Source organism: Babylonia areolata, chromosome 27, assembly GCF_041734735.1.
Source record: "Babylonia areolata isolate BAREFJ2019XMU chromosome 27, ASM4173473v1, whole genome shotgun sequence".
Lineage (NCBI taxonomy): Eukaryota > Metazoa > Mollusca > Gastropoda > Neogastropoda > Buccinidae > Babylonia > Babylonia areolata.
In genome coordinates this window covers 11235985-11263318 of record NC_134902.1, presented here as the reverse complement: position 1 = coordinate 11263318, position 27334 = coordinate 11235985, and the positions used below count along the sequence as shown (strand labels likewise).

The window sequence follows — 27334 nt, the reverse complement described above, 5'->3', positions numbered from 1 at the left end:
TGGGGTGGGTTTTTTGTTTGTTTTTGTTTTTTTGTTGTTGGTTTTTTTGTTTTTTGTTATTTAACTGCTTTTTTGATTGGGCTTCAGGGGGGCATAGCCCCCATGATCTTTCTCCCTGACCACACAACAGGGCTGTGCTCCTGTTCCCCGCCTGGACACCAGCTTTTCAGTCTTTTTATGTTGTGCCAGTTTCACCTATGGACAGCAGAAGTGTTGATCTGTAAACCATGCAGATGAGGAAGCTTTGGGAAAATGAGCTTCAAGGACATAACTGTAGGCATCCTCTTCTGTCCTATCTTTATACATGTTTATACTTGGCTTTCATGTGTGCTTATTTGAAATATTTTTTATTCAATTATAGGAGAGAGGGTGGGCATGTTTTCCAAAGGTGAGAAAAGCTACTTTGTTTCTTTTTCTTTTTTAGTTAACTCATTTATGCCCAAATTTTATTTTTTCACAAAACTTGTGTTGAACGATTGGTTTTTATGGCTTTTGCACACATCTGGCAATTATTTTGACAAAAAATTAGTAAAATTAGATTTTTAGCATAAAATGTTACCATCCCTTTTTAGGGACAGTGGGATCAAGTGGGGTGGGGTTTTTCAATGTTTTCACACATTAAATACACAAGCCTTTTCTTTCTCAGTTTGTCTTTTATTGTTCTGAAATGAACTTAAATTACATCAGTAACAAACAACAGTTCAAAAAGTTAACATGTTGACATGATTGATTGATTGATTATATCTCCCCCCCCCCCCCCCCACCCCCATCCCACACACACACGTACATTCTCACCTGATTCATCAAACAAGCACACAACTATCATAAAACATTTTTTGCAGCTTGTTTACAGCAAGATTTAAAATAAGACTTAAATGAAATATTCTATAGGGTTATAACATGTATTGTACATTTAAAAAAAAAAAAATGAAGATAAGAAAGAAAGAAAGAAAGAAAGAAAAAATAATTTCAGGGTACTATTGGGCGGCCAACAGAAGATGCCTGTTATGCTTGCGCAAAGTAGACCCTGGCTATGGAACGCCTCATGGCCAGTATATTTAGGGGCTTGTTCTCACCTGCTGGTATTGCCCTGTACAGGGCACTGGCATCAACACTGAAGGGAAACAGTGGCCACCACCACTTCTTGGAACATATGGAGATGTCCTTGTCTACATTTTGGTCCATCCGATCCACACCACTCTTTGTCTGGTTGTGGTGTTTTATCAAGAACGGCTGTGTGATGTCCACTCACTGTCCTTCAGCTCTAAACAAGCATTTTACTGTTTGGACAGGTTCAGCTCCAACCTTGTTTGACATGGTGTTGATCACAAAGAGTTCAATTGGCGTAGTTGGCAGACGAGAGAGGTCAGTCTTTAGCCTCCAAAGGGAAGCGTTCTCTCAGCCTTTTGGACAGGTCCACTCTTCTGCAGTCTCTTCTAGGACCATCTTTGGCTTTCTTTATGGTAGTAGGTGCTGCAGTAGACTTTTATTTTCCTCTGTTTTGTGGATGCCTGTTGACTTGGCAGAGTTGACCATGCTGAGGTTGATGGTACTGGGAAGTCTTCATGCTCAATTCTTGCTCCTGCTTCACTTGGTAGCTGCACAAAAATGACAGGTTATTATTTGGCATACCCAGAAAATGACACTGTGTCTATTTATTACCTGATTTTTCAATTATACTGGAGTACCCTTAGCTGGATTTCTTTTTGCATGTGAACAATATTTTAAGTAACTATGGGCTTTTCTGTTGGAAAAAAGTGATATTCAAAATTTTTTATTGAATTAAAATCAACCACAGTTTTAAAAAAAATTAAAAAAAGGAAGAAAATCTGAAGTTGAATCTACAGACCTCAATTTGTAGCATCATTCAAACAGATAAACATGTTTTTTGTTGTGTTTTTTTTAAAGTGTATGATTTCGCAGACACAATTACTCACTTTTTTACTTTCAAGCATAAGCAAACTCACAATTCTGCCTTTATAAAGGTTTTCTCACATGCTATTCCTGTAAATGCAGCTGTTCCTGCAATTGTCAGCTAGCGCCCATTCTAGTTAGACATTGTGTCTCCTCCATCTTTGTCACCACAGACCTTGTCAGTTTTAAAGCCACCCTCATCGGGTGGATCAATGTAGATCCAGGCTTCTTGAAAGTCAGTATCATCAGTGTTAACTACTTCATGAACTATGTATAGTCTGAAAACAAATAACTTCTGCATAAAAATAATATAGACTGCATTAAGAGTAATGAACAAAAACCCCACCCTTCTTGATCCCACTGTCCCTAAATAGGGACGCTTGTTTCAGCCCACACAAAATCAACAGTAATTCATTTCTGGTAAAAACAAAAAAATCGGTTCTCTGTTGTCATATAATAAACACTCTCTCTTCATAATGATGTATAAAAACTTTTAAAACAAAAAAGTTATCGACTTACCTTTAAGGGTGACTCCTTTTACAAGCCGAAAAGCCCCTAACTTTGCAAATGTCTACCTCCATAATGCACTGCAGGGGCATTCAATGAAAACAACTGGCTGTGAATGAAAGTAATGACCTCCATTGTTTATCAGAAAACAGGAAACTGAACTAGAAGGGGAAAAAAAACAAATATATGTCGCCTTTCATGCCATGCTCTAATGGTGATATCAGTTTCTTTCCCCTTCCACTTCCATGCTTGGGGTGAGTCATGCCAAGGTCTTTAGTGTTGGCAGATTCATAGGGGACTGTTGTTGGAGGGAAGTGGTGGTGTTCTCCACTCAATGCCAGCAAAACAGAGCTGATGATGGAACAGCAAAAAAAAGAAGAAAAAAAAAAGTTATTTGCATTGGTTTCTTCAGATTATGGAGGCTGACTTTTAAAAACTGTCTTGGTATTTCAGACCAAGAGGAATCGACTGACAACAAAAGTGACACCAAGAGTCCTAAAGTGCTGAGCCTAAAGGAGATTCGTCGACGCAAAAAGATGAAGCAGCAGTTGAAAGAGGGAGAAACGTCAGAGTCAGTTTCAGATTCTGAGAAAGAAAAGTCAGCCATGCCAGTCCTGTCTCGGTCAGAAATGATGCAACGGAAACAGCAAGCCCGGCCACAACCTGTGTATGACATCTGTGAGTTTTCCTTTTTCATTTTGATCCAGTCACTACAAACATGCATGTTATTGTTAGGAAATGTTCATATTCATTTTCATAAAATGCTGTTCTCCACTTGAGTTTTTAGTGTTGCATAATGAAATAATTGTGTTTACATCCAGGATTGTTTTCTGTCAATGTTTCTTGTTATCCAAGTCATCATAAGCTTGTCTGTCGTTGTTGTCATCCCCATGGTGTACATCTGTATGTGACTGTGTGTCAATATTGACTTATTCCTGCCATTGTGCTTGCAGCCCTCTTTACTGATAGGGGAGTGGAAAAACCTAAAGAAACAGAACAGGCTCACATACTGTCCCTGGAAGAAATTCGTAAAAGAAAACTGAAGCGCCAGCAGGGACAGCCTAAGGAGGTGCCATCTAAGAGGACAGCACCTGTCCCTGTTAAGAGATTGAAGACCGAGGTACAGATCTATGTGCCACCACCCAGGAAGAATGCAGGTAAATGACAGTACCACCACTGACTGCTTGTTTTGTTTTGTTTTTTGTGCGTTTTTCTGTGCTGTCCATGGGGCATTCAGCTATTATTCAGACCTGCTAATGCCTTTAGCAAAGCATTTTCCACATATGTAAGGTTTCATTAAGAAACACACATCAGAAGAACTACGACTGCATGGCTCACTGTGCTGTATTCATAATGAAGCCTGTACACCACTCTTCTCCAAACCTTTCCTCTCGTCTTAGGTATTGATCGATAATAGATGGCAAAACTGGGACGGACATCTACAAAGCAGTGAGAGATTATCATTTAACACAACATTTAAATCAGCTTTAAGTTGTGAACAGTATCTTTTGCTTGACATTGACGGACATACTAGGTGTTTTATGACAGATTCAGTTGCGGAATCTCCGATATGACAGAACACATAACTGGTATAGAATTCTACAGACATAAATGAAATTTGCTTTGTCCTTTATGTAAAAATGAAGATGAACGTTTTGTGCTTTGTTATCCAGCTTTTCATGCTTTACAACATAAATGTTTTCCTAAAAAATATTGTGAAAACCCTTCTTTGTTCAGGACTGCTTTGCTTAAAGAAAATCAAAAGGAATCAGTATTACTATTAGGAATTCATGTAATTACAAGGCTTGAACAGGCACACTGTTATGGTTAGTTGAATTAACTAATAATTTACAATATAGTTTTATTATACTTTTCTGTCAGTATATTAGTTATTACTATTATTAAATGAGCCATTCTGCAAATTTGTGTGGATTTTTTAAAATTATTTTATCCCCATCAGAATGGACCATGTACTGAATAAACTTTTTGACTTTCACACTCAGGTTCTGACTCTTTTTCAAGGGAGGAGAAAGTTTTTATAGAAGGGAAATAGAACACATCTGCCCATTACATCCATACTTCACTTTGCCTGTTCAGTTTCAGTACTTTCAGTTTGAGCTGGCTGATGACTTTGGTGTTGATAAGAGATAATTTCTGCAGCAGACAGTGCAGCAAGTCTACTGGTATGGTAGAATCTGGAAACCTTTAGGAAGGAGATGATTTCTGCAGCAGACACTGCAGCAACTCTACTGGTCTGGTAGAATCTGGAAACCTCTAGGAAGGAGATAATTTCTGCAGCAGACACTGCAGCAACTCTACTGGTCTGGTAGAATCTGGAAACCTCTAGGAAGGAGATGATTTCTGCAGCAGACACTGCAGCAACTCGACTGGTCTGGTAGAATCTGGAAACCTCTAGGAAGGGAATGATTTCTGCAGCAGACACTGCAACAACTCTACTGATCTGGTAGAATCTGGAAACCTCTCCCTCTCTTTGTGTTTTGTTTGGAATCAAAATGTCATCATTGAAACAAGTTTTGATTTCCGTTTCTGATAGTAGTGCTGATTGATGTTTGCAGCGAAAGCAGTGGGCGTGCCAGCAGTGAAAACAGCAAGCATGCCAGCAGTGAAAGCAGCAAGAGTAGAGCAAGCCAGGGAAACTCCTTCAGTCAAGAAGAGACTGGGAGAGCCTGCAGCCATTAACAAGGAGAAAGAAGAAAAACCAGAGGTGGGTTTTAATCGAGAATGACATTTTATCAATAATTTTTCTTCTTTTTTTCCACTTTAAACCCATGGCCTGCCTTGGGATGTGAGACTTGCATCCCTTTTGTTGCACTGTTACAATCCAGCAGGACATATCTCTCACATCCTGTTTACTACATCAGCAGTTCATAGTTTATAGTTAAGGGAAATGCTGTAATTTGTTTCTCCTGTTCTTCTACAATGTGTGAAGATTATTTACATCCTTTGGTCTTGTACGGTTTGTATGTTCAGTTCATAGGCAGTAGAAAATTCCGAAGTAACTTGCTGACATGGCTGGGTCAAAATGGTGTTGTCTAGCAAAGATCAGTTTCAGTAATTTTTCAAATGTTTACAGCCTAAGAAGTGGCTCAGGAAATACAGAAAGGCACAGATAATGGGTAAGAGATCCTGTGTAGTGGTGAGGGTGATGATTCCAGTACATATTTTAGGTGGCGGCAGTGAAAATTTAAATATTCATTACAATGACTGAAAAGTGATGTTTGGCAAACAACATGACAATATAAGAAAAACAAAAAAAAGAGTAAGTGAATATCTTGATTGGTTCTGAAGATATTCCATTTTAAAGATGTGACGATGCGTACATGCTGTTAGTACTTAATATTTTCACAGTCATACTGTACTGTCCATGAGGGTACTGTAATGAAAACTCATATACTTCTAAAAACCATATGATAATGGCATATTGCACAAGAAAAAAATAACACTTCAGCAGCAAAGAAACTGGAAAATATGCCTGTCAAAGTAGGGGGAAATAGAAAATCAAGACATGTCAATCTGCACAGAATAGCAACTTTGAAGGTCTACAGCACTGAAAAGAATAGACAGTTGCATTTCATGATAAAATATCTTGCAGAATACATCACAAAAAGTGCACTGAATTTTTTTCAGGCAGAATAATTAACTGAATTTTAAGTATCAGGGTCTCAAACTTTGAAAAATCTTCAATTCGACCAGCGGAAAAAAGACTGTTTATTGGGGTAGCATGCTGCAAAGATGAATATTTCAGTAATTGTCACAAGTAGGACCAGGAAATTTTGTGTGTGTGTTAAGTGAAATGTCAGCTTTCAAAATAAATTAAAATCCACCTTAAAACTTCCATCTAAAGTTGGCAGAAAAGGAATGATACCCGATTTTCTCATAAATAAGGGTGCACGTTGTGGATGAGACTTCTTCAAAATTTTTGTTTTTGAAAAAATATTGAAGTTACAGCCACAATAAGTTACCAGTGGTCTTGGCTGATCAGCTTCTGCAAAATTACTGCAAATTTTTAAACAAATGCAACTTGAGAGCATTATACAGAATGGGTAGGTTGATGGGGCATTCCATGACAAAGGTTTCCAGGAGGGAGCAAATATTACTTAAGTTGCTAGCAAAAATGACAGATATATGAATCTGTTTTCTTTCACCTGTCTAGCTTTTTCTTCCATCCATGAACCCAGTCATGCATTTCATTGTAGAAGAACCACAATAAATAAGAAATAAAAGGTGGATGATGCATCTTTATTTCTTCACAAAATGGCATTTGATTCACAAGAGAGAAAATGCACACCAAAAAATCTCTTTTTTGGCACTCACAGGTTTCCTGGCATCAGCAATAACATGCTGCTCGCTACCTGAGCTGTTCATACTGGCCTTTTTGGATCAATGAATACGTCTTGCATGCCCTGCCATGAGCAGCCCTTTCTGCAACATGTTAGATACACAGATCAGCTCAAAAGAAAGAACAAATGTTATATTCAATTTAAAACATACAACCAAAAACAGAGCTCTCAGTTTAATAGATGTTTAGGATTTTGTCAATTTCGATGTGTTTTGAGTGGGAGCATACTAACAGGTAAGTATTCATTCAACAGCAACACAAAATTCACTGCACTGAACTATTTGGCTGCATTTACCTTTCACACAATAACTCAAATTGCAGCAACAACTTATGCTTTGACAACTGAGACTGAAGTTTTGGGGGTCTGTCCTTTCCAGTTGCTGACAAGAGCTTTGCCATCTACATGTACTGTTCAACTTATGCGTCTTTGTTGCATGCGATTATTTACTGAAGTATTTCCACTTCAGGGTACTACATTTCATGATTGAGATGAATGTATTACTAAATGTCTTAGGCATATATGATTACTAAATATTGAATATTTTATTGTTAATATATACATCATACTTAGTATTTTATTCTTTGATATATATTTTGTGTACTCACCTTTATTTGTGTGTGTATGTGAGAATGCATGTCTTAGATATATATATATATATATATATATATATATATATATATATATATATATATATCAAAGTGAATATTTCATTCACAATATGTGCATGGTATTTTGCATTTTATCATTTCATGAATTATCCCTTTGTTTCCTGTTTCATGCAGTCGAGATGCACAGCATATCATGGGTTACATGAACACACACACACACACACACACACACACACACACACACATTATACTCTTAATTGCTGGATCCCAGATAGTGTTATATAGTTTGACTGAACCTGATGTGCAGCTTAGGCTATGGGTATTATTGTACTGATTTTCTTTTTACTAATTTTAGTTTGTTAAAAATTGGTGTTAATTTTTTTTAAGAAACAGGATGTTGACTGCACTGTTCAAATTAATCATATATCTCTTCACATTACACTTTTTTCATTCTCAGACATACATACACATACAAGCATACATGTGCAATACTCAAACATACATACACATACAAGCATACATGTGCAAATACAATCTCTCTCTCTCTCTCTCTCTCTCTCTTACTCACTCACACACACACACACACACACACACACACACACACACACAACCTACTCCACTGACAGGAAAGAAATGGGGAAGGGGATGACTGGAGGGAGAAGGTGGTGGGTTATATCACTGTCAGCAGTCAGGGATTCTAAGCTGGAGCAAGTGGTCAGTGATTTGGCTCAGTGCCAAGTTTGCCACAACCATTGACAACCCCCTCCCCTCTCCTTACCATTGGTGGGAGATACTCAGAGACAAGTGAGGGGAATGATTATACAACTCTCGGCAAATTATTAAAGTGAAGTTTGCAGAGGAGAGAGGGGGAGGTGGGGGGGGGGAACAGGGGGTTAGTATGAATTGGTGTTCTTGTTCTTTTTGGAATGTGAGAGCATAGTATCTATCTGTCTGTATATATTAATATAAAGTTTCACAGCTATCGAAGCAGAATGCAACTAGAATATCAGACTTTTGTGTGATGTTGAATGAAATGCTCATTTTATGGAAAAAGAAACCACATTACAATTTTTTACTCACTTATTTAACACTCACCGAGTCTGTAGCAGACGACGCTAATGCTGTCCCGAGCACTTCCGGTTTTAGACCGAGGTAATATTTTGCTTACTAAAGCAAAAATCAATCAAATATTAGTAATTGGAATTCATGGGCTCCGTTTTAACATGTCCATTTTTCATTCTGTATCAATAGTTTCTGTGTGTTTTACTCAGAAAAAAATAAATCGTGTTCTGATTGAAACACGGTGTCACGTTACGAAAACACTGATGAAATAGATCCAAGCTGCTCAGTTACTGACATCGATCAAAATCCTGATTCAAAGAATTTCAGCTCAATATTGTGCATGAAAGTGCTAAAGACATTCATTTTCAAAAATAATATAAAACTTACTGATGAAACTTAAGATTTTCTGGAGAAACAATGCCATTTTTGTGTTAGATGAAGTGCCGCTCTCCTGTGTCGAATGTTGATTGGGCCGACGCAACTGACGAAGAGGGGTGCCTGCTTTTGAATCGCTTGAGCAAATTGCTCATGGATCAAAAACCATTGAAATCAGCAGAAAATGCTCTTTACCGCTCATATAGTATCACGAGGGTCAGATTTCTTTTTCGAACTGCGCGAGGCGTTGAAAGATAGCTGAAAAATTCCCATAACTTTGCGCTCAGATCTAACTACCCTAATTCGCCCAAGGCTTGGGAAAAAACACACGAAAGTTCTCCTTGTACTTTCGCCTTTCACGACTCCCAGTTTTTCAAACAGTAACCAATGAATGGAAAACAACGGATGCGATTTTTGCCACTATGTGGTTGAAACTGTTTCGCGCTCAGAAAGACGCCGGTCACCATTGAACAAGGTTCGCTATTTCGCGTTAAAGTACACTTCTTTTTCTTCCATCCGCAAACTCATTCACGCATTGCAATAAAAATTAAAAATATGGATGATAAATAATTATTTCAGTTGGATAGTTTTTCACAAAATGAAATCAAATTTGAGAAAATGCACTTCAAAATTAGTCAATTTTTTAGGCGTTCATAAGTTTCCCGGCATCGGCCATGGGGGCTGCCGCTACCTACATATTTGGATTATGATGATAAGTCACAGCCCACGTGCTTAAATGGGGAGACTGGGACCACACAGTTGAGTATCATCCACTTCACGGATGCGTCTTTGGGTGTATTGCTTTAATAATTACCTGACCAACATTGCAAGTGTCTGTATCTCTTGGGCTGGTTGACTAGGGGATATCATTATGACAGGAAGCGTAGAGTACAGTCTTGTTACGTAGTCCAAAACCAAAATGGACCTCCATAGCAACTTTGTCATCATCCTCCTCCTCCTTCATCGTCAGTATAAACAAAAAAGTCCCAAAATCGGAGGCCTTTTATGATTTGCTGTCATGGTGACCTCATTTTCGATACCCCTCCACTTGCGTGCTTGGGGCGAGTCCTGTCAATGTCTTCATTGTGGGCGGATTCATAGGGAGCTGTTGTTGGAGGGATGTGGTGGCTGTCTTCACTCTGGGAGGGACACTCACTTAGTCTGGCTCCGTGACCAAGCCATTATTGTCATTAGGGGGCTTAGTAGTTAAATCAGAACAGGCACCACTGAACACTACCAAAGTGACTCAGCAGCAGTGCAGGATCTCCACTGGTGTATAGCCTCCTAGCAACCTAACATCAATGGTTCACTGTGGACTGCCGATGCTGGGATTGAGACAAACGGGAGTGGTTGTGTAAGGGGTGTCTTGGAATGAGTGGCGTGGGAGTAATGCCACTGAAACAGTACAGATGATGGGGCAGCAACAACAAAAAAAAAAGTCAAAGCCCACTTATGACACAAAGTGAAAGTAACAGATGCCATCACATAAACTTAACCCATGCCAGTTTCTTTTTCATCTATTAAATTTGATGCAGGGAACTTTTAACCACTTAACAACAGTTATTCAATGGGATTATGATAACTTTAAAAGTTGAAGCACAATATATGAGCAGTCATGCAATATTTCAAGGCAATATTGTTTTTTGAGTAAGAAGTACACTTTTTTCTCTTCTTTTTTTTTTTTTTTTTTTTTTTTTTTTTTTTTTTTTTCCACTTCACTGAGGTGGAAACCCTTAAGTTTTCCCTTGGCACACATGGATAACAGAAATGTTAAAATGTTGAGCAGGCGAGGAGTTAAGGATGTCACATCTCTATTGAAAATATTCTGTGGTGGTTTTTTTTTTAAACATTCCTTTGTTTTTTCATTATGTACAATGTGATTAACAATTAATTGTTGTCATGATATATTTGTTTACAAAGGACAGTGCAGTTTTGGCCAGTGATACATTTATTGATGTATGATTGTTTTCTGAAGGAATTTGATATTTTACTGGCTGCTAATGAAGTAATTGACTTGTGCATCACATGTTAGAGTAATTGAAAGAGAATGCAGTTACAATGACTTCATTGTATGTCTGACAGACTGATTTGTTGGTGTTTTCTGTGTGTGCTGAGTATACTTTTGTTTCCATTACCAATTAAATGTCAGCATAGATTACAGGATCTTTAACATTTCATCTTCTGCATTGTATAGACCAAAAAGGTTAGGTCGTTGGCAGGTTTGGGTGTATGCTGGCTGGAAGAATCAATTTGATTGATTAATCTGCATCTTGTATTATCTAAGAGGAGTGTGGTGGAGAAGTATCCTATTTAGCTGTCTTGGGTATACTTAGATTACAGATGAGTACACATGGGGAAAGAGATGAGAGATATTGATTACATTTACAAATGAAGTGATTTCTTTATGAACAGAAAAAGATACATAGTCCTTTACTTTGTCCAGGGTGGAACTTGTGGTGTCAAAACATTCAGTGAAATCATGGCAGAGAAGAGACGAAAGCGACAGTTGGAGAAAGAACAACAGCAGCAAAACAAAAAGCCAAGCCAACAAGAGACCAGCAGTGGTGAAGCCAAGAAGATATTCCGTTTTCAGCCTGTGGTATTCGATGGCAGTGATGGGGAAGGCCAAGGCAACAGCCCCAAACGCATTACTGCCAGCAGTCCCAACAGGGCTGCAGCAGCAAACACTTCACCTGTCAAACTGAACAGCAGGGAGACTGCAGCATCCCAAGATTCTCATGGTGTGCCCTCACAGTCTGCACTTGTCAGCAGATTCAGTTCAAGTGGTAACAACCTGACCACGAAGATGCCAGGCAGTGTGAGAAACTTTGCCAAGTCGGTGGTGGCCCCCTGTTCCACAGACTCCCTTCAGTCTTCTTCCTCACGACCGTCCTTGACAACAGACTCAACACAGACAAACTCGATGGTGAAACCACTGCACCACAGTTCCTCTGTGCCTGTCATTGCCTCCTGTGCCCCGGCTGATGTGTTGCCTTCTCCCCCTGTTCCTGCTGTCTTCACCATGGCATCACAGTCACAGCCCTCAGCAGTGTCCCTCCAACAGACTGTGGTGATACCTGTTAAGAAAACAGGTGCACCTCTGTTTCCAGCATCAACTGCTTCTCCATTGGCAACGTCGTCAGTTACACCGTCTGTTCGTGGCCAATCTGTATCCAATGGCAAGACCCAAGTTACAGAGGCCAGGAGAGATTCTAGTCACCTGTGAGTAATACCACCAATCTTTTGATGTGTGTGGGGTTTTTTGTTTTTTTTTTCTTAAAGACCAATATTTTTTTTATAATTTCTCATAATTTTAGCACAGAATCTGATTGGAATGGTTATTTTCACCACTATCACAATGATACTTTACCACTGGCACCTCAATTATTTACAGTCCTGTCATGATCAACATCCTTGTCACAGCAAGCATGGACACCTCTGTCACAAAAATCAATATCCATATTCACATATTGCAATAATCATAAACACATCTGTCACAATCATCTTCTCTGTAATCATGATCAGCATCCCTTTTGCATTGATCACCACCACCTCAGTCATCACAAAATGGATTCACTGTTTTATTAAAAAAAAACCAATGGAATGGCTTGTAAGATTTAGTTTGGGTGTTGGGAATGGATGGTGGGGGGTTGTGTTTGTCTGGACTAATTTTGATTTTTATTTGTTTTGGGGGGGGGGGGGGTTGTTGTTTTTTTGTTGTCGTTTTTTTTTTTTTTTTTTTTTTATTATTTTTTTTTTTTTTTAAAGAAAAGTGTCATCCTCTGACTTCTCTCTCTCCTTCCACCCTTGATTATTGAAGTCATTGACCCATTGCTTCCTGCTCCACCCATAACCTCCCTTCAGCCTTTGAATATTCCAGTCAGTATTCAAGTCTTTACATACTGGCATCACTCACTGTTGCAGGTCCACCTCCCGCCTTCTCAGTGAATCACAGGATGACCTGCTGCTGTCAGAGTCTGATGCAGTGACGCTGGATGATACCGACCAGCTGGATGATCTCCTCATGGACATAGACAGTCTCTTGGAGTGAAGTCTCTTGGAGTGATGGGCCTTTGGGAACCTCACAGATGGCTTAATTCAGAAAACAGACATCAGAAAATATTGGGTGGATAATCTACTGGTGCACAGCTTGTCCCTATCCCACAACTCTTGGCCCATCCTTTTCAAGGTTGTTTTTAGTCAGGCCACTATACTGTTGTGGGGAGCAGGACAATTGCATGTGTGTAAAAAGGACCACTTTTTAAGTCCTTGACAAGAGACATTGCTCTCAGAACTAAACACTGCAGCAATGAGAATGCAGCTGATGGACATGAGTGTTTGTAGTTTTCTTGGAATCAGTGGAATGATTTATGGCATCAATAAACACTCTTGATAGAAGAAATCAATAAAAACCTTTTTTGCATCTTGAAGTATGGATTGATTTGCTCAGAAAGTGAATTCCAGCATTACATGGGTTCATGCATGTTATAAAACATGTGGTGATATGTCATAGAAATACAGAATCACATTATCCTTGTGAAGGGGTGTATGTTGTTGGCAAGTTCTTGCCATTATCATTCTCATGGTATCATTTTTAGGTGGTTTGTCATTTCTTTGAGAGGTTGTGCAAGTTTGAAGAAAGACATAGCATGTGTTTTGTTTGCTAGTGGAATGGAATGTTTATTTCACTTGTGTCCATGACCATTTCAGTGGTGTTATTACCAGGTATGACCAGTTTCACATTTCACAACATTCCTATTTGGCTTGAAGTTGCCTTTCACATTTTTCATTGACTGGCAGTTCAGTAGAATTCCAGAAATTTCAAAATACCTGTGGTTGCATTGGAACCTATTCAATTCTCACAGAACATGCATGTTAGTGTATACCCTGTATTTTATGACAGTGGATATTGCTTTGACAGTGCTGTGGACCCTGTGCTGTTATGACGAGTCCCATCCTTGTAACACCCTTCATTGTTTACACACCCCTTTAAGAGTTCTGTCAGTGTGATGTTTCTTGTTTTGTGTGATAACTTTTCTTCCAGAAAGTTTCACAATTAATATCAGTTGATCTATAAGAATATGAAATTGAATTGTAAATGTGCTTTGAATGGGGCATTTGAACACGTCTCCCAGCAAGAAAAAAAAATGCTGGTGATTTTTTAGATGGATTGCATAGAACAAGAAATCACTTCCTGTTATTAGCAGAATTCCCCTTCAGTTGGCTGCTTTTGTTTTTTGTGTTTGTTTTTTTTAAACTTGCTTTCAAATGAAGTGCCTTTGTTAAATGAAAATGGTGGCATTTATTGTTTTTGTTTTACTCACCAATATGTACATTTGACCTTGTGTACATAACATACACCTAATTGTTATAATTTTGTAAGCAAAATCATGCTATGAGACGTTTCTTTGAATTGATTAATACTTTAGAAAAGAGCTTTTCTTCTCATTCTGCTCAGTGGTGGCGAATGGTGACTGTGGAATTGTGTGTGTCAGCAGGACATGTACACTGTGTTATTGGGCTGGTGCTCAAAACCACACTGACTGAGACACTGTCCCTGTGTCCTGCATGAAGAGTAAGATCTGTAGTTTTTACATTGACAGATGAAGTAATCCACAGATAAGGAATGCAGTGTACTAAACAAAGGTGTGATAAGAGGAGATGATCATGTACAGCTCTCAGCGTAGATGTAGCACTCATTGTGGGGGAAAATGTTCACTATCATTAAATTTAAAGAGAGGAGAAAAGGGGAATGTATGGTGAGAACTCGTTGACAGTGTGATTCTGAGTGCTGTACTGGCATCTTTCACAAGTTTCAGTTTCCCTGCTGTCAGGCACTGCAGAATAGAAGGTACATTAATTAATAAGAAACCTGTCAAGAAACCGGTCAAAATTGAGTCAACACAGTTTTTATTTCAATTTATGTATGAAATAAAATGTTTTCAGAGTAATATGTGAGGGAAAGTGCATTCACAAATCACTGAGATGGACAAACCATGTGTTACAAATGCAGTTAGCTGCAGTCCTGAATCATCTGACAAGTAGTTTTAGTTTGGGTGTTCTGAGTTTACAGAATTGATTTCATCGCTGTTGGTGTCTGCTTTGTATCAGTGTATGTTGGGTTTAGAATGAATTTGAAATCATACATGAATTACAGTGCTTTCATTTTGTTCTTGTCCATGAAACTGCAATTGGATCTCTTACAGGTGGTTTTTTTTTGTTTGTTTGTTTTTTTGGTACTTAGAATATTGTTTTGTAAACAAGTGAGAATGGGAAAGAGCAAACAAATTTCAGTATCCTATCTACATCTCATTATCAGCTATGTGATAATATTTCTTACTATTATAATTAAAAACAAATGGAGATGTTGGCATGCATTATCTACAATGAAAATAGAGATTATCACAGTTGATATGTACAGTATGAATGTCAGTTGTGTTCAGCAACATTTGTAATAAATGAGTTATGTTGTACAAATATGATATTTTTTCTCCTGTTGATCATTTCAGAGACTGCATGGATTGTTGAATGATGAAGTTTAGTGTCATGACAGTTAACCTTCTCACTATTATTTTGTGTCTTGGGATTTTTTCCCATAACATTCTCATAGATTCTGTGTTCAAGAAAAGTGAGTAATTACCTTGGGTCAGCTAATTATTTGTCTTCACATGAGTGCATGTCTGTGTGTGGTTACTGGTAACATTGGCATTGTTGGGTCTCTAACCCTGAATCCCCCACACACAACCTCTCCAGGTTGTCCTGTTGCAGCCCTCCCAGCACTGGCAGTCCACAAGCCACTGTCAACAGTGTTAGGCCATCAATAAAAACATGATGAAGCAACATACCAAATAAGACCCTACACTGCTGCCAAGTCACTTTGGTTGTGGTCAGTTGTGCCTCTTGTTCCAGTTTAAGTTCAGTTGTGTCTAATCAGTATCACATGAATCTCACACTCTTCGTATCTTACGAAAACTGTTGACAGACAATTCACTTTCAAAATATTTATTTCTATTTTCTAAGCCATGTAATAAAAGAAAACATAACATGATCAAGTACTTGAAATACTGAAAGGGAAAAAGAATACCATCATCATGAACACAGAAAGTTAATGGTAAACATTAAAATAAAGATAAATGTTTAAGTATATACTTATAGTGTCAGATAATATACCAATTTACTATTGCACAATATAAAAAATAAGATGAACATGCTAACTATATAATACAACATGTTTGAACAGTCAACAACAAAAAATATACAATATAAAATTTTAAAAGAATAAATGTAATTGAACTTTCTAACTATAAACAAGAGAGGCAAGGCCTTCAAGACTCACTTGTGATACTTAGAAATAATAGATATATCTATATATACAAATTAAATAAAATTACAAAAAATTAGAAATGTGTTCTGTATTTGTTATAAAGCTTAGGGTTAACCCCCTCCCCAAAAGAAAACGAAACGGGTACAAATGCAGATTCAAACAAAGTATGTTTGGGTTGAAAGTGAGTAGACTTACACACAGCACTAACACTCATCTACCAATGGCATTAAAAACTTGACATTTAAACGTATTTTCTCAGCGTGATAAATAGATGATGGTATTTGAGGTGATAATGCCATTAAAATCATATTTTGGTATATCTTGGGTATTTGATTTTAAGAATTTTTTATAAGTCCACAGAAAAGTTGTTCCCATCGCCTCAAGCACACCGCAATATGTGGCCGTTTTTATCCAGATCTGCAGAGATTCGTGTTCAAAAGGCTTAGTTACACTCGGAAACTAGGTCACGGTCTATTCAATTTCTCTTTTATATTCATTCTAGTCAATTTAGTATCCACTTTAAAATATTTGTATGCAGTAAGCACACCGATGATGTAGTAAGTGTCACTGTATGTATTCTGTCCAGAATCCCAGCGAGGAAAAATGAGGTCATGTATGACTTCAAACCCAACCATTTTCTGAATCGGGATCCTCCATGAAATAAACAGTTCATGATCTGGAAATACAGCTTAATCCGGAAGACTTAAATCTATTATTGGTACAACTATGAAGATCTTTTTCCTACTATTTTCAATCCAGATTTTGTTATTTCCAGAGAAAAGGACAATGTTAAAAGTTTACCATGGACACACAGACATACACACACACAGAGACAACCCAACAAGGGGTATTACATGGACTCACACTGGTTACACAAGCGAGTCAAAAAGGAAATGGCCCAGAACAAAATATATAATTACACCAAATGAGCACACACACTGGATGCAGAACTACCGAGGAACAGTACTTACTAATAGGGCATTCAACAGCCAAAATATGTATGCTGCTTTCACTTTCAGGCTTTTAGAATTTTAATTTTCTCCCGCTAATGATATGGCAGTCTTACTCCTAATCATTCAGATAATTTTTGTTCTGTCTCTATCAGTCTATGGATGCTGACAGCAAAAGTAATCCTGAAAGATTTTTCTACAAGCTCTAAAGTCTATGGCAGCCTCAGTCTTTATCATTCAAACAATGGGTTTTATGTACTTTTTTACAAATGATATTGCAGCCTTGGCCTTTGTAATTGTTCAGTCAGATGATGCTAAAGCACCAGGGCAGATTGCAACATATTTCATCATCAAACTTCATGTAGCTCAGTACATCATTTCTTGATCTCCATGACAGCAGACTGCACTGGATCAGTGACATTTGGAATAAAGTACACTGTTTCAGTTGGGGCATAACAATAAGGCTGGATTACATTCAATGATTCATAAATGATCCTAGCAGCCCAATGTTAGCTTAGTGTTAAGAATTTTCCAAAGTCTACATTGGCTTAACCTTCGCTGGCTGCCACTTTTGACTACACACGGAAGATCATGTGGGTCGTTCATGACCCATACCACTGTCGCTTTTGACTACACACAGAAGCTCATGTGGGACGTCCACAACCCATACCTTTTAAAGAGACAAAAACCTGTATATTCCTCCAAAGCTTGTGTGGGTCGTGCACGACCCATACTTTGTAAAGAGACAAAAACCTGTATATTCCTCTAAAGCTTACAACAAAATATAGAAAAGGAAAACATATCGTAACAACTGATTACACACACATGCACACACAGACTCGCACAAACATACACTCAGAAGAAACATGCTCTCGCATTCACACACACACACACACTCACACACGCACACACAACTGATCACACACACAAACGCATAACACCACATGCACATACATACAAACCCTACTTATGCACACAGAGAGAGAGAGAGAGAGAAACTGAGACAGAGATAGATAAAGAGACAGAGAGAGAGATGACTCATAGCATCCAATACATGCACAATCAAAGATATTCAATCACACAGGTACATGCTGTTAGAGAAAGGGATGGAAGGGGGTTATAGCTGAAGACAGGCGAAAGGGACGGGGCAGGTGGGGGGAGGGGGGTATGCGGGGGGGGGGGGGGGGGGGGGGTGGTAGTGGTAGATTAGTGGGGTAGTAAGGCTATTGAAAGTAAAACTTCTTTATTTTCCTTCACTAATTGCAAATTAAACCTTCTGAAATCACTATTAAAAAGGTATGGGTCGTGCATGACCCACACGAGCTTTCAAGGTGTGACACGTTTTTTCCTCTTTAAAAAGCATGGGTCATACACGACCCACACAAGTGTCTGTGTGTAGTTAAAACGCCACCTTTAATTACTCATTAACTCTTTCATCCCTGCAGCATGGTTTTCCGGTTTACAGGATTTTTATCTTTCATTCCTGGAGGCCGGAAAACCGTGCAGCAGAGAATTCCCCCTTTCCTTCCTGCAGCCCGGAAAATCGGTTCTCGCGATAAGCGCTTTGAACTTCCCGCGAGTCGCGTCATCAGTGCGCATCATCTATCCTTGACCGGGTCACTAGCGGGGCAGTGTTTATGAGTGGAATGGATGCCAGACACCCCCTCCCCCTCCCTAGGCCGTGGGAAAGCGGGCGCCGCTCCATTCTTGCCGATGTGCTGTGTAGACACACGGACACAGAAAAACGGAATGTGTAGAAAGTTCGGATTGTGACCAGTTTTCTGATGATGAGTTTTTCAACGCTCTAACAGATAATGATTTCAATCTGTTTCAAATGAATGACAAGGAGAGAGTGCAATTAGCTGTTGCTACAGAAGCACAGATAGCGGGTGATGAAAAGTTAAAAAAGTAAGAAGTGTGAAAATTGTGGTGTATACTTGTGCAGTAACTGGCATGACTGCTTCAAGGTATATCACACACGTGTCACCTTTGTGTGGCATATTACGTGATGATTGTGACATGGACGTGCGTATTTGGAGACAGTATCATTTCTGAATAGTTTTTGTTCAAGAATTGTGTAGATAATGATCCGATTCTGGCTCAGTCACTGCTAGTGTAGTGAAAGGCATACATTCTCTTTGAGACAAAGTTCAAATCATTCATGTGATAAGGACAATAGTAGTGACAATTGTGACACTTTTTCGTGGATATGACTAGCAGTGTGGCACTGAGATACATATGAGGCACTACTCGGTGAGTACCTGCATGATGTGCATACTCTGCAAGCAAAACACTGTCCTGCATGTAGTACCTAGTTGTATGCATTGTGTTTGACCCCAAACTCACCTGTTTTACACCTGAGTGTCACCAGAGATGTCACCCTATAGTGTCAACAGGGTCTTAGACAACTTCTCACATCAATTCTGAATACAACAGTATATGACAATCTTAGTGTACTGTAATGAGCCCGTTACCGTAAGCCTCCAAAATAAGTACTGTTTCATACTTTCTTTCTCTCCCCTAAATCCAGGAATGAAGGGAATATGCGAATGGTAGGGATCTCAGAACAAGGGGGAGTAATGGTTCAGAGAAAAATAGGAACGAAAGAGTTAACACCACCACCCTGCCCCCATCCCCCAGCTGGATGACAACGATGGTCATCATCAATCTCAATGGACACACACCCAACTAATTAATGAATTTTTTTCATTTTTTGGCAAAAGTTGGCCTTTAAGGTGTAGGAAGCATTTCTGAAACTTCATAGAAAAATATTAAGAATTGGCTCAGATATTTGCGTTTTTGTACCCTTCTGGGTCATGTACGACCCACGATAGCCAGCGAAGGTTAAGACAATTCTTGACACAAAGTTAGAACTGCTAACATTGCACATGCAGTGTAGCTCAGTTTTTCAGAAAGCAGCAATTTCTGACCCCCAATACATGTTCCACAACAAACTTCACAAGTCCTCAGCTCATGATGGGCATTCCGGGGTTTTTACAAAAAAGAACTTATACTTAGAAATGCACCAAATTCTGATTAAATCGTTAACAATATCACAACTTTTATATTTATGCAAGCACTCATTCTTCTTTTGATGTATGATTTCATGGAATGGAATCTCTTAACTGAGTATGACAGATTCTTCAGGATCCTTCAGTCATAGTATAACTTGAGGTAGGCCAGCTTTCGGTGAAACTTCAGCTCCTCTTTAGTGGAACTCAACTGTAAACCAATAGATACTATTATGTTATTATGCTATGTTGCATATAATTAAAAGAAATCATTACATCTTTATATCTATCAAATCTCACAGAAAGGAAGGGATGAATCATGTTTGATATTTTTTTTGTGTAAGCAAGAAGTTGCTGTGAGCTCTAAACCTTACAAGATCAGTAAACTTCCCTGACTCAATCTCCCCCACATACCGTTCCTCATTTCTCCCCTCCCTGTCTCCCCTTCCCTTCTAACAACCAGTGACTGCCTCAGACCTGGTCCTCACCCTGCCTACTCTCACCACTGCCCACTAAAAACCAGGGGGGAGAACTAACATCTGCAGATCTGCTCATGCTGTTGCGAGCTTTCATGCTACTCAACAGACCTTACACAGGTAAAATTACACCACAATACAGGACATCAATATGCTCCAGAAAACAATACAAAGGTTTTATGACAGGGGGAAATGAGCAAATACAGCCTTCAGTTCTGCATATCACATTCATTATTTCTTCATTCCAAAGGGCAGACTCAGACCCGATGTTAACACCCTGACATGTTCATGTTCCAATGGCTAGAAAGAGGCACAACTTCATACATGGCACATTCATCTTTCACATTTTAAACTAATTACCAGGATAGGTAAAGACAATCATCAGAATTGCAAGTGAAAAGAAATTAATGTGCATGTGACTTTGTGACCTAAGTTGGTGAATCACAGTCCATTGGCAGGTCAACAAAGAGACATAACAGAGAAATGGGGGGGTGAAGGGTGAGGAGGGTGCAGGGGGGGGGGAGCAGTGTGTACATTTAAAACAATAAAGTACATTGGGTACAGTACATTACATTACACTACAGTTAGCCAAGGATAATATCACTACCCAGTTGAACAGTGTGCAACAAGATCAACAGCACAGCATAGTACATGATGGAACAATATACATTATAGCACAGTGTTGTATGGTGCAGTACAATACTGATCAGTACAACACAGCAGTATACAATACAATCATACACACTGTACTGCATAACATGGTGCAGCAAAACCTAAAACAGCATGTACAGCCAAATACATCATGCAGTACAGTGTATCATTTTGAACAGCACAATACAGCTTAAACAATACATACTCTACTGCATAACAAGGTACAGTATACACAGTGTGTACAGCAAAAATACATTACACAGTACATCACACCACATTACACAATACACCAACAAACAACACTCCACAGATCACCTCATCACATACCACAACTCAATACTATTACTAGGTAAGTCTGGCTGCTATGTAATACTGTGTAACTATGGCTAACAGATCCTATTTTTATCACTTTTCTCTTTGCCATAGCAAGCACAATACTGCATACATCAAGCTGAAAGATATATCAGAAAATAAAACCACCTTTGTTCGTTCCTGAAAGTGTTTCTTTGTTTGTGTGTGAGACAGTGTGAGTGAAACTGATTGCCCGAAGTGGAGTGTCCTTTGCTCTTCAAAACACAGTGCGGTGAACAAGTTTGCCGACATCTGCTTCTGGTCTGAGAGGGTTGGTGACAAAAACAGGTTAGGGAGATTGCTCCTTACAACCAAACAACTTAAGAGACCTCTCAAATAAAAGATCACGTTCTCTACGTTTACATGGGCTAAGTTTCCAGCTGATATATTTTACTCAATTTATAAAATAAAAAAATGTTGCTCAAAATTTACCTATTTTTCTTGATGCTCTACTGTGCTTCCAGACAAAATAAATCTTCTTATCAAACCCACCACTGAAAAATTCATTATTTAGTCTTTAAAATACTTTATAAAATGACCCGAAAGCTTTTAAGGAGCAGTGTCCATTTAACGAAAAAGTGGAGACCTCACATTTTTTATGTCACTGATCAACTAGATCTATTTTTAGATCTGAGGTTTCAATGCCCCGCTTTATGGAAGTCTTGTCGCATAGCTCAACGTAGTTGTAGTTTTGATTCAAATACGGGGGGAAATTAGAAAAAAAATGGAAACCAACTTTACATTAATTATTTTAATAAGTATTTGAATGATAGGTTTTATAATTTTAGTTAGCATCACCGTTTTCTGTTGTGAAACAATTCTCTTTCTGACAATGAAAGACAGCCAAGAACTCCATCCAAATAGCAGACAAATTTTTCAGAGAGAAGTTCAATTGGTCTTGTTCAACTTTGTGATCGCACAACATACTTACTGTGTTTTCTTACTTCTGTTTTATTTCACACACACACACACAAACACATACATACACACAGATATATATATAGAGAGAGAGAATTCTCTCTCTCTCTCTCTCTCTCTATATATATATATATATACATATATATATATATACATTATATATATATTACACAGAGAGAGTATACATCACACACACATACACACACACACACACACACACACACACACACACATATATATATATATATAGAGAGAGAGAGAGAGAGAGAAGAAAACCTAATCAAAATAACACTACCAGGGGTACATTTAATGCTGTATTGTAAGACTGTTGTTTCCTTTCAACTTTTTTATACTTCAGCACTGATACGGAGCATGCATTAGTTCAGCTGGATGTGTGTACTTTAGAACTGGTACGATAACCTGTGCTGATTAATAGTTAATATTGATAATAATGATGTATAAACAAGAAAACAATTCCATAAAGTGATGCATACATACTGATTTTGAAACACACACACACACATACACACACACAAATCCTGAAAAATATTTAAAAGGAGAATCATTTCTAGCATTAACGGAGCACATTATACCCGATCGTCTTGAATAAAGCTTTTTTTTTTTTCTTTTTTTTTATAAAATCTTATCAAAAGCTGTCATTTATCAAGATTCATTATCAACATTTGCTATCCTGTAAGTCTACAGTCTTTCCTGAACCTGAAAATATCTTAAATGTTTATGTAGATGAAAACAGTTTTTTAGTTCCAGTCATTTGAGTAACGCTACCATCAAATCTGCAGGATCGGACATGCAGAAAATAAGCATTTTCCTCAGAATTTATGACACTTGCATTCAGCCAATAACATTAACAGCCGACTAAAAAAAAAAATCTGATGTCTTTTGCGTACTATATAGATCATATATGAAGAGTTTTGACTATGAGAATGCATTAGTGGCAATTCTACACAGGTTCCAAAATGCCATTTTGTGAGACTGGCTAAAATCGTGGAATTTTTTGAAAATTCAAAACTCTTTAAAATATTTGAGATATGGCTTTGAAATTTGGTGTGGCTTTTTACATTATTGCACTATTTCATTCTTGCAAATATGAGGCTTCTGCTATAATTTGAAAATTTGGCCGGGCCTACCTACTATTACATAATACTAATATATGCTTCATTATTGTAATTTTGCTACCTTTTATGGACCTTAACAGTAATAATAATAATGTGGATTTATATAGCATCTTTCTCTAAATAGGGCTCTAAGGGTAAACATACACAGAGACAGGCACACACAAGAACATGTACACAGACAGACACTCACACACACACGCGCATATGTACTCAAACACACACACACACACACACAGACAAGAAGTACACAATGAGAACAATGGGGTGGAGCGGTGGTTTCTACATTTGTTTAACTCTTACCACTTCGCGGAAAATGTTAAGTTTTGCTAAAATCACCACACTGGCATCATTCAAGACTCAACATCAGACACTCACAACAAGCAAACAACTCACATTATATATCAAATGAAAGACAATTGAATATTCTTTCATGTGAAATCCATGTTTTATTGATAAAATAAATCAGAGATGAATGGCATCTACTCAAGTTAGGCTTTATGGGTAAATATATTTGTTTTGTTTTTTTAATAAAGAAATCTCAAAGAACAATTTTTGTTTTCTTTTCTTCCTGCAAGGTTCAAAATCAGCCAGAATACCTGACATAGACCACAAAATAATATCAGATACAATTTGTTATTATATTATCAGATATATAAGACATAATTAGTGCACAGAAAGATAGCACCCATTACCATCAAAAACGTTGAAAATCTCCATCCCAACACCATTCAAAACACAATATGAGACACTCATAAGCATACAAACTACATATGTTGTATATCATTGAAACAAATTGAAGAAGCTTCCATACGAAATCCTTTTTGTAATGATATCATAAATCAGTTCTCACAAACTAAAATATATAGTAAACTGTGTACAACAACAAAAAATCTACGAGCTGCATTGTCAAAATCCATTCAGAGTATTTCATACAAACTAAAAAATAATACCAGAACCAGTTCTTGTTTTCTGCTGACAGGCATGGACATTTCTAGTACTTAGCAGCACGGTATTCATTATCAGAATAGACCTGGAAAATTAACATACTACAATACCAGTACGTGTAACAGACCACCAATTACAAATTACACAGATTAGTTCTTACTATTCAACACATAATGATAAGCAGTCACAGCACTGCTAAAAATGTCTAAATAAGCTGAATCAGAGTAAAGGAAATGTTCTTGAAATGTACAGGTCATGTACATTCTTGGCAAGATATGAATCATGATCCACAGTTCAACCTGTGTGACAACCTAGCTGTGTGACAGAAGGAGACAGTTCCTCTCTTCCTGAAAACAATAAAATGTGTCACAGGTTTCACACTTCACAGCAAATTTTCTTTCTGTTTTTTCCAAGAGGTAACAGCGTTTACAGTTCCTTCTAACATCACTCCAGACAGGGCGAACAGGTCCCTGTCTAGACCATGCTGCTGTGCATGTATATTAGTATATTCACAAAGTGTGGATACTTATTTCACAGTAAAAAAAAAAAACAGTTTGAAAAAACTTGCGGCTGTGGTGAACCTCTCTGCATCTTCACGTGTCCTGAAATGAGGTAAGTAGAATCCAGGAAGACGTGAAGGCTGAAATGGAGGCATGGCTGGCTTGGCCCTGGATCTATATTGTCATAACTCCCTGCTCTAAAATCAGATAAAAAAACATAATAAATGTAGAATAAAACAGCAATGTTTTGAAGAGTTGAGTCTAAATACTTCAATTCTGCCCATTCTCAAACCAACCAGGAAGGTGAGAGCACAGACAGTTCTGAACAACTCTGTATCAGTTTCACAGTTCACGAACAAATGTAAACAAAAGAATCCCTTCCATAGCAACAATTGATATCGGCAAAAAATAGCCTTGAATTTTACAAGCAATCATTTCAAGTGTGTAAAACACTGTAAAAAAATACATTGCTGATATGCAAGGAACAAATTCTGAGATCCAGAAGCATGACTTTGAACAGAGGAGCAACATTTACACAGATTTTGTTTGCCTGACCTACTTTCTCACATACCTTTCTGGGTTAAAACGGGGTCCAGTCAGATTGCGCTGCTCCATGCTTCCAGTCCACTCTTCAGCATTGTCATCAGGGTTCCAGTTGTCAGAAAACTCACTATCTGACATTACCTGGTCACTATCAGAGCCAGACAAACTTATGGTTGAAGAGAAATCAAGCAAAAGCGAGCACAGCGTGGAGTCTTGAAAATGAAGAAATCCAAGATGGCAGAAGTGCCATGTCAAGCAGTTCTGTGTTTTTCCGATAAATAAATCTAACACAATTTCAACTTTATTTGATTATTTTAGTCTTGATAAAACTCTAGTGATACTGAAAAATAGTTCTAAATACACAAGACAAGAAAACAGCGACCGGTAATTGTGTCTGAAATACACTTCAGAATTTTCCATCGTACTTTCAAGTGCAAAATTTAAGGGAGCAAAGTGGTGGGATTTAAAGAAGTGGGGTCTCAGGTAAGACTTGAATCAAGTGGAAGAGGGAGAGTTCCTGATCTGCATAGGGAGTTGGTTCCAGGTAGGTGGGCCATGAAGAGAGAAAGAATGCTGACCAAATGACTTTGTAACTGAAAGAAAAGAAAAAGACATGCCACACTTGCCAAAATTCTCTCCCTCCATCAACCTTGAGTGGTGGGTTGGATGCATGCTAGTCATTCAGATGAGATGATAGACCAAGGTCCTGTGAACGCATTCACTTAAAACACTTAAAAGAACCCAAGGCCACAAGAGAGTAATCCCTGGAAAAAAAAATTAGAAATCTAGTCCAATTGTCATTCAAAAGAGATGATAAACTAAGGTCCCTTGTGTAGCACACACATATTGTAAGCAAAAGAACCCATGGCAATAAGAAAGTATATGTGTGTATGTATGTGCGTGCGTGCGCGCATGCGTGCGTGCGTGTGTACTTGACTGAAGCCTGACTGAATGTCACAGGAAATGAATAATCAGCGCCTGAATGCAGCTCTCACTCACTCACCCAGGTAGTCAGCCTGTTGCTCAAATGACTGTGAATATAAAGCACTGAGAGCTTGGTCTCTTACTGAGGATAGGCACCAAATAAGTATCCACATCAAATCAAATCAATGCAGGAACACCAGTGCTGCACAAACATGCACAACTACCAACCTTTGCAGTATTTCTGCTGATGGTGCTTGGCTGAGTGACTGTAGGCATGTGAACTGGTGAGCCACCGAATGACTGAGGCCACAATACTTTTCGATTCCTTTTAAAAACATGGTTGTAGGTTCCAGGCCTGGAAATGACACATGCTTCTGATGGTAATGTGTTCATAATGCTTTAATGCTTCACTGATCAAACAGGACAATTTACATCAGCATCTTAGGTGGTTTATGCATAGCCTCAAAAGGCCATTGCCTCACAAGCACATATGATATTTCATCTTATCTTCTGCTGAGTTTCAGAAGTATTACCACATGTGTTTTGTTTGTTAAATTTACCTTTGGTTTGTTTTTGTTCATTTAATTCTTGGCTAGTTTGCTTTACCTTTTTTCTTTTTTTCTTCTTTTTTTCCCCTAATTTGATCTCTAAGAATTTTCAATGGTGTTCGAATTTACTTTTGATTGCAATATAGGCTTGTGTGATCTGTTTAATTTATAGCCATAGCTTGGAAAGAAATTAAAAAAAAAAACAACTATTTTTATTCAAGTATAAACAG

The 27334-nt window shown here is 38.1% G+C and overlaps 2 protein-coding genes across 9 annotated transcripts in view; one reads left to right on the top strand and one right to left on the bottom strand.

Moving 5' to 3' along the window:
- LOC143301530 (uncharacterized) overlaps positions 1-15309 on the top strand; it is a 51533-nt gene extending 36224 nt beyond the window's left edge. For all 4 annotated transcript variants that reach the window (XM_076615890.1, XM_076615892.1, XM_076615888.1 and 1 more), the window contains 5 exons: positions 2875-3099; positions 3375-3578; positions 4998-5146; positions 11271-12049; positions 12752-15309. In XM_076615890.1, the coding sequence (XP_076472005.1) occupies positions 2875-3099; positions 3375-3578; positions 4998-5146; positions 11271-12049; positions 12752-12878 (1484 nt within the window). In that variant the 3' untranslated portion in view covers positions 12879-15309. The remainder of the gene's footprint in view (positions 1-2874; positions 3100-3374; positions 3579-4997; positions 5147-11270; positions 12050-12751) is intronic.
- LOC143301531 (ciliary microtubule-associated protein 3-like) overlaps positions 14070-27334 on the bottom strand; it is a 33422-nt gene continuing 20157 nt past the window's right edge. For 4 of the 5 annotated variants that reach the window (XM_076615894.1, XM_076615893.1, XM_076615897.1 and 1 more), the window contains 2 exons: positions 26785-26911; positions 14070-20323 (listed from right to left, as the gene is read on the bottom strand). In XM_076615894.1, the coding sequence (XP_076472009.1) occupies positions 20255-20323; positions 26785-26911 (196 nt within the window). In that variant the 3' untranslated portion in view covers positions 14070-20254. Of the gene's footprint in view, positions 20324-22727; positions 25287-26784; positions 26912-27334 lie in introns of those variants that run through there. The other variant, XM_076615896.1, reaches the window with a different exon arrangement.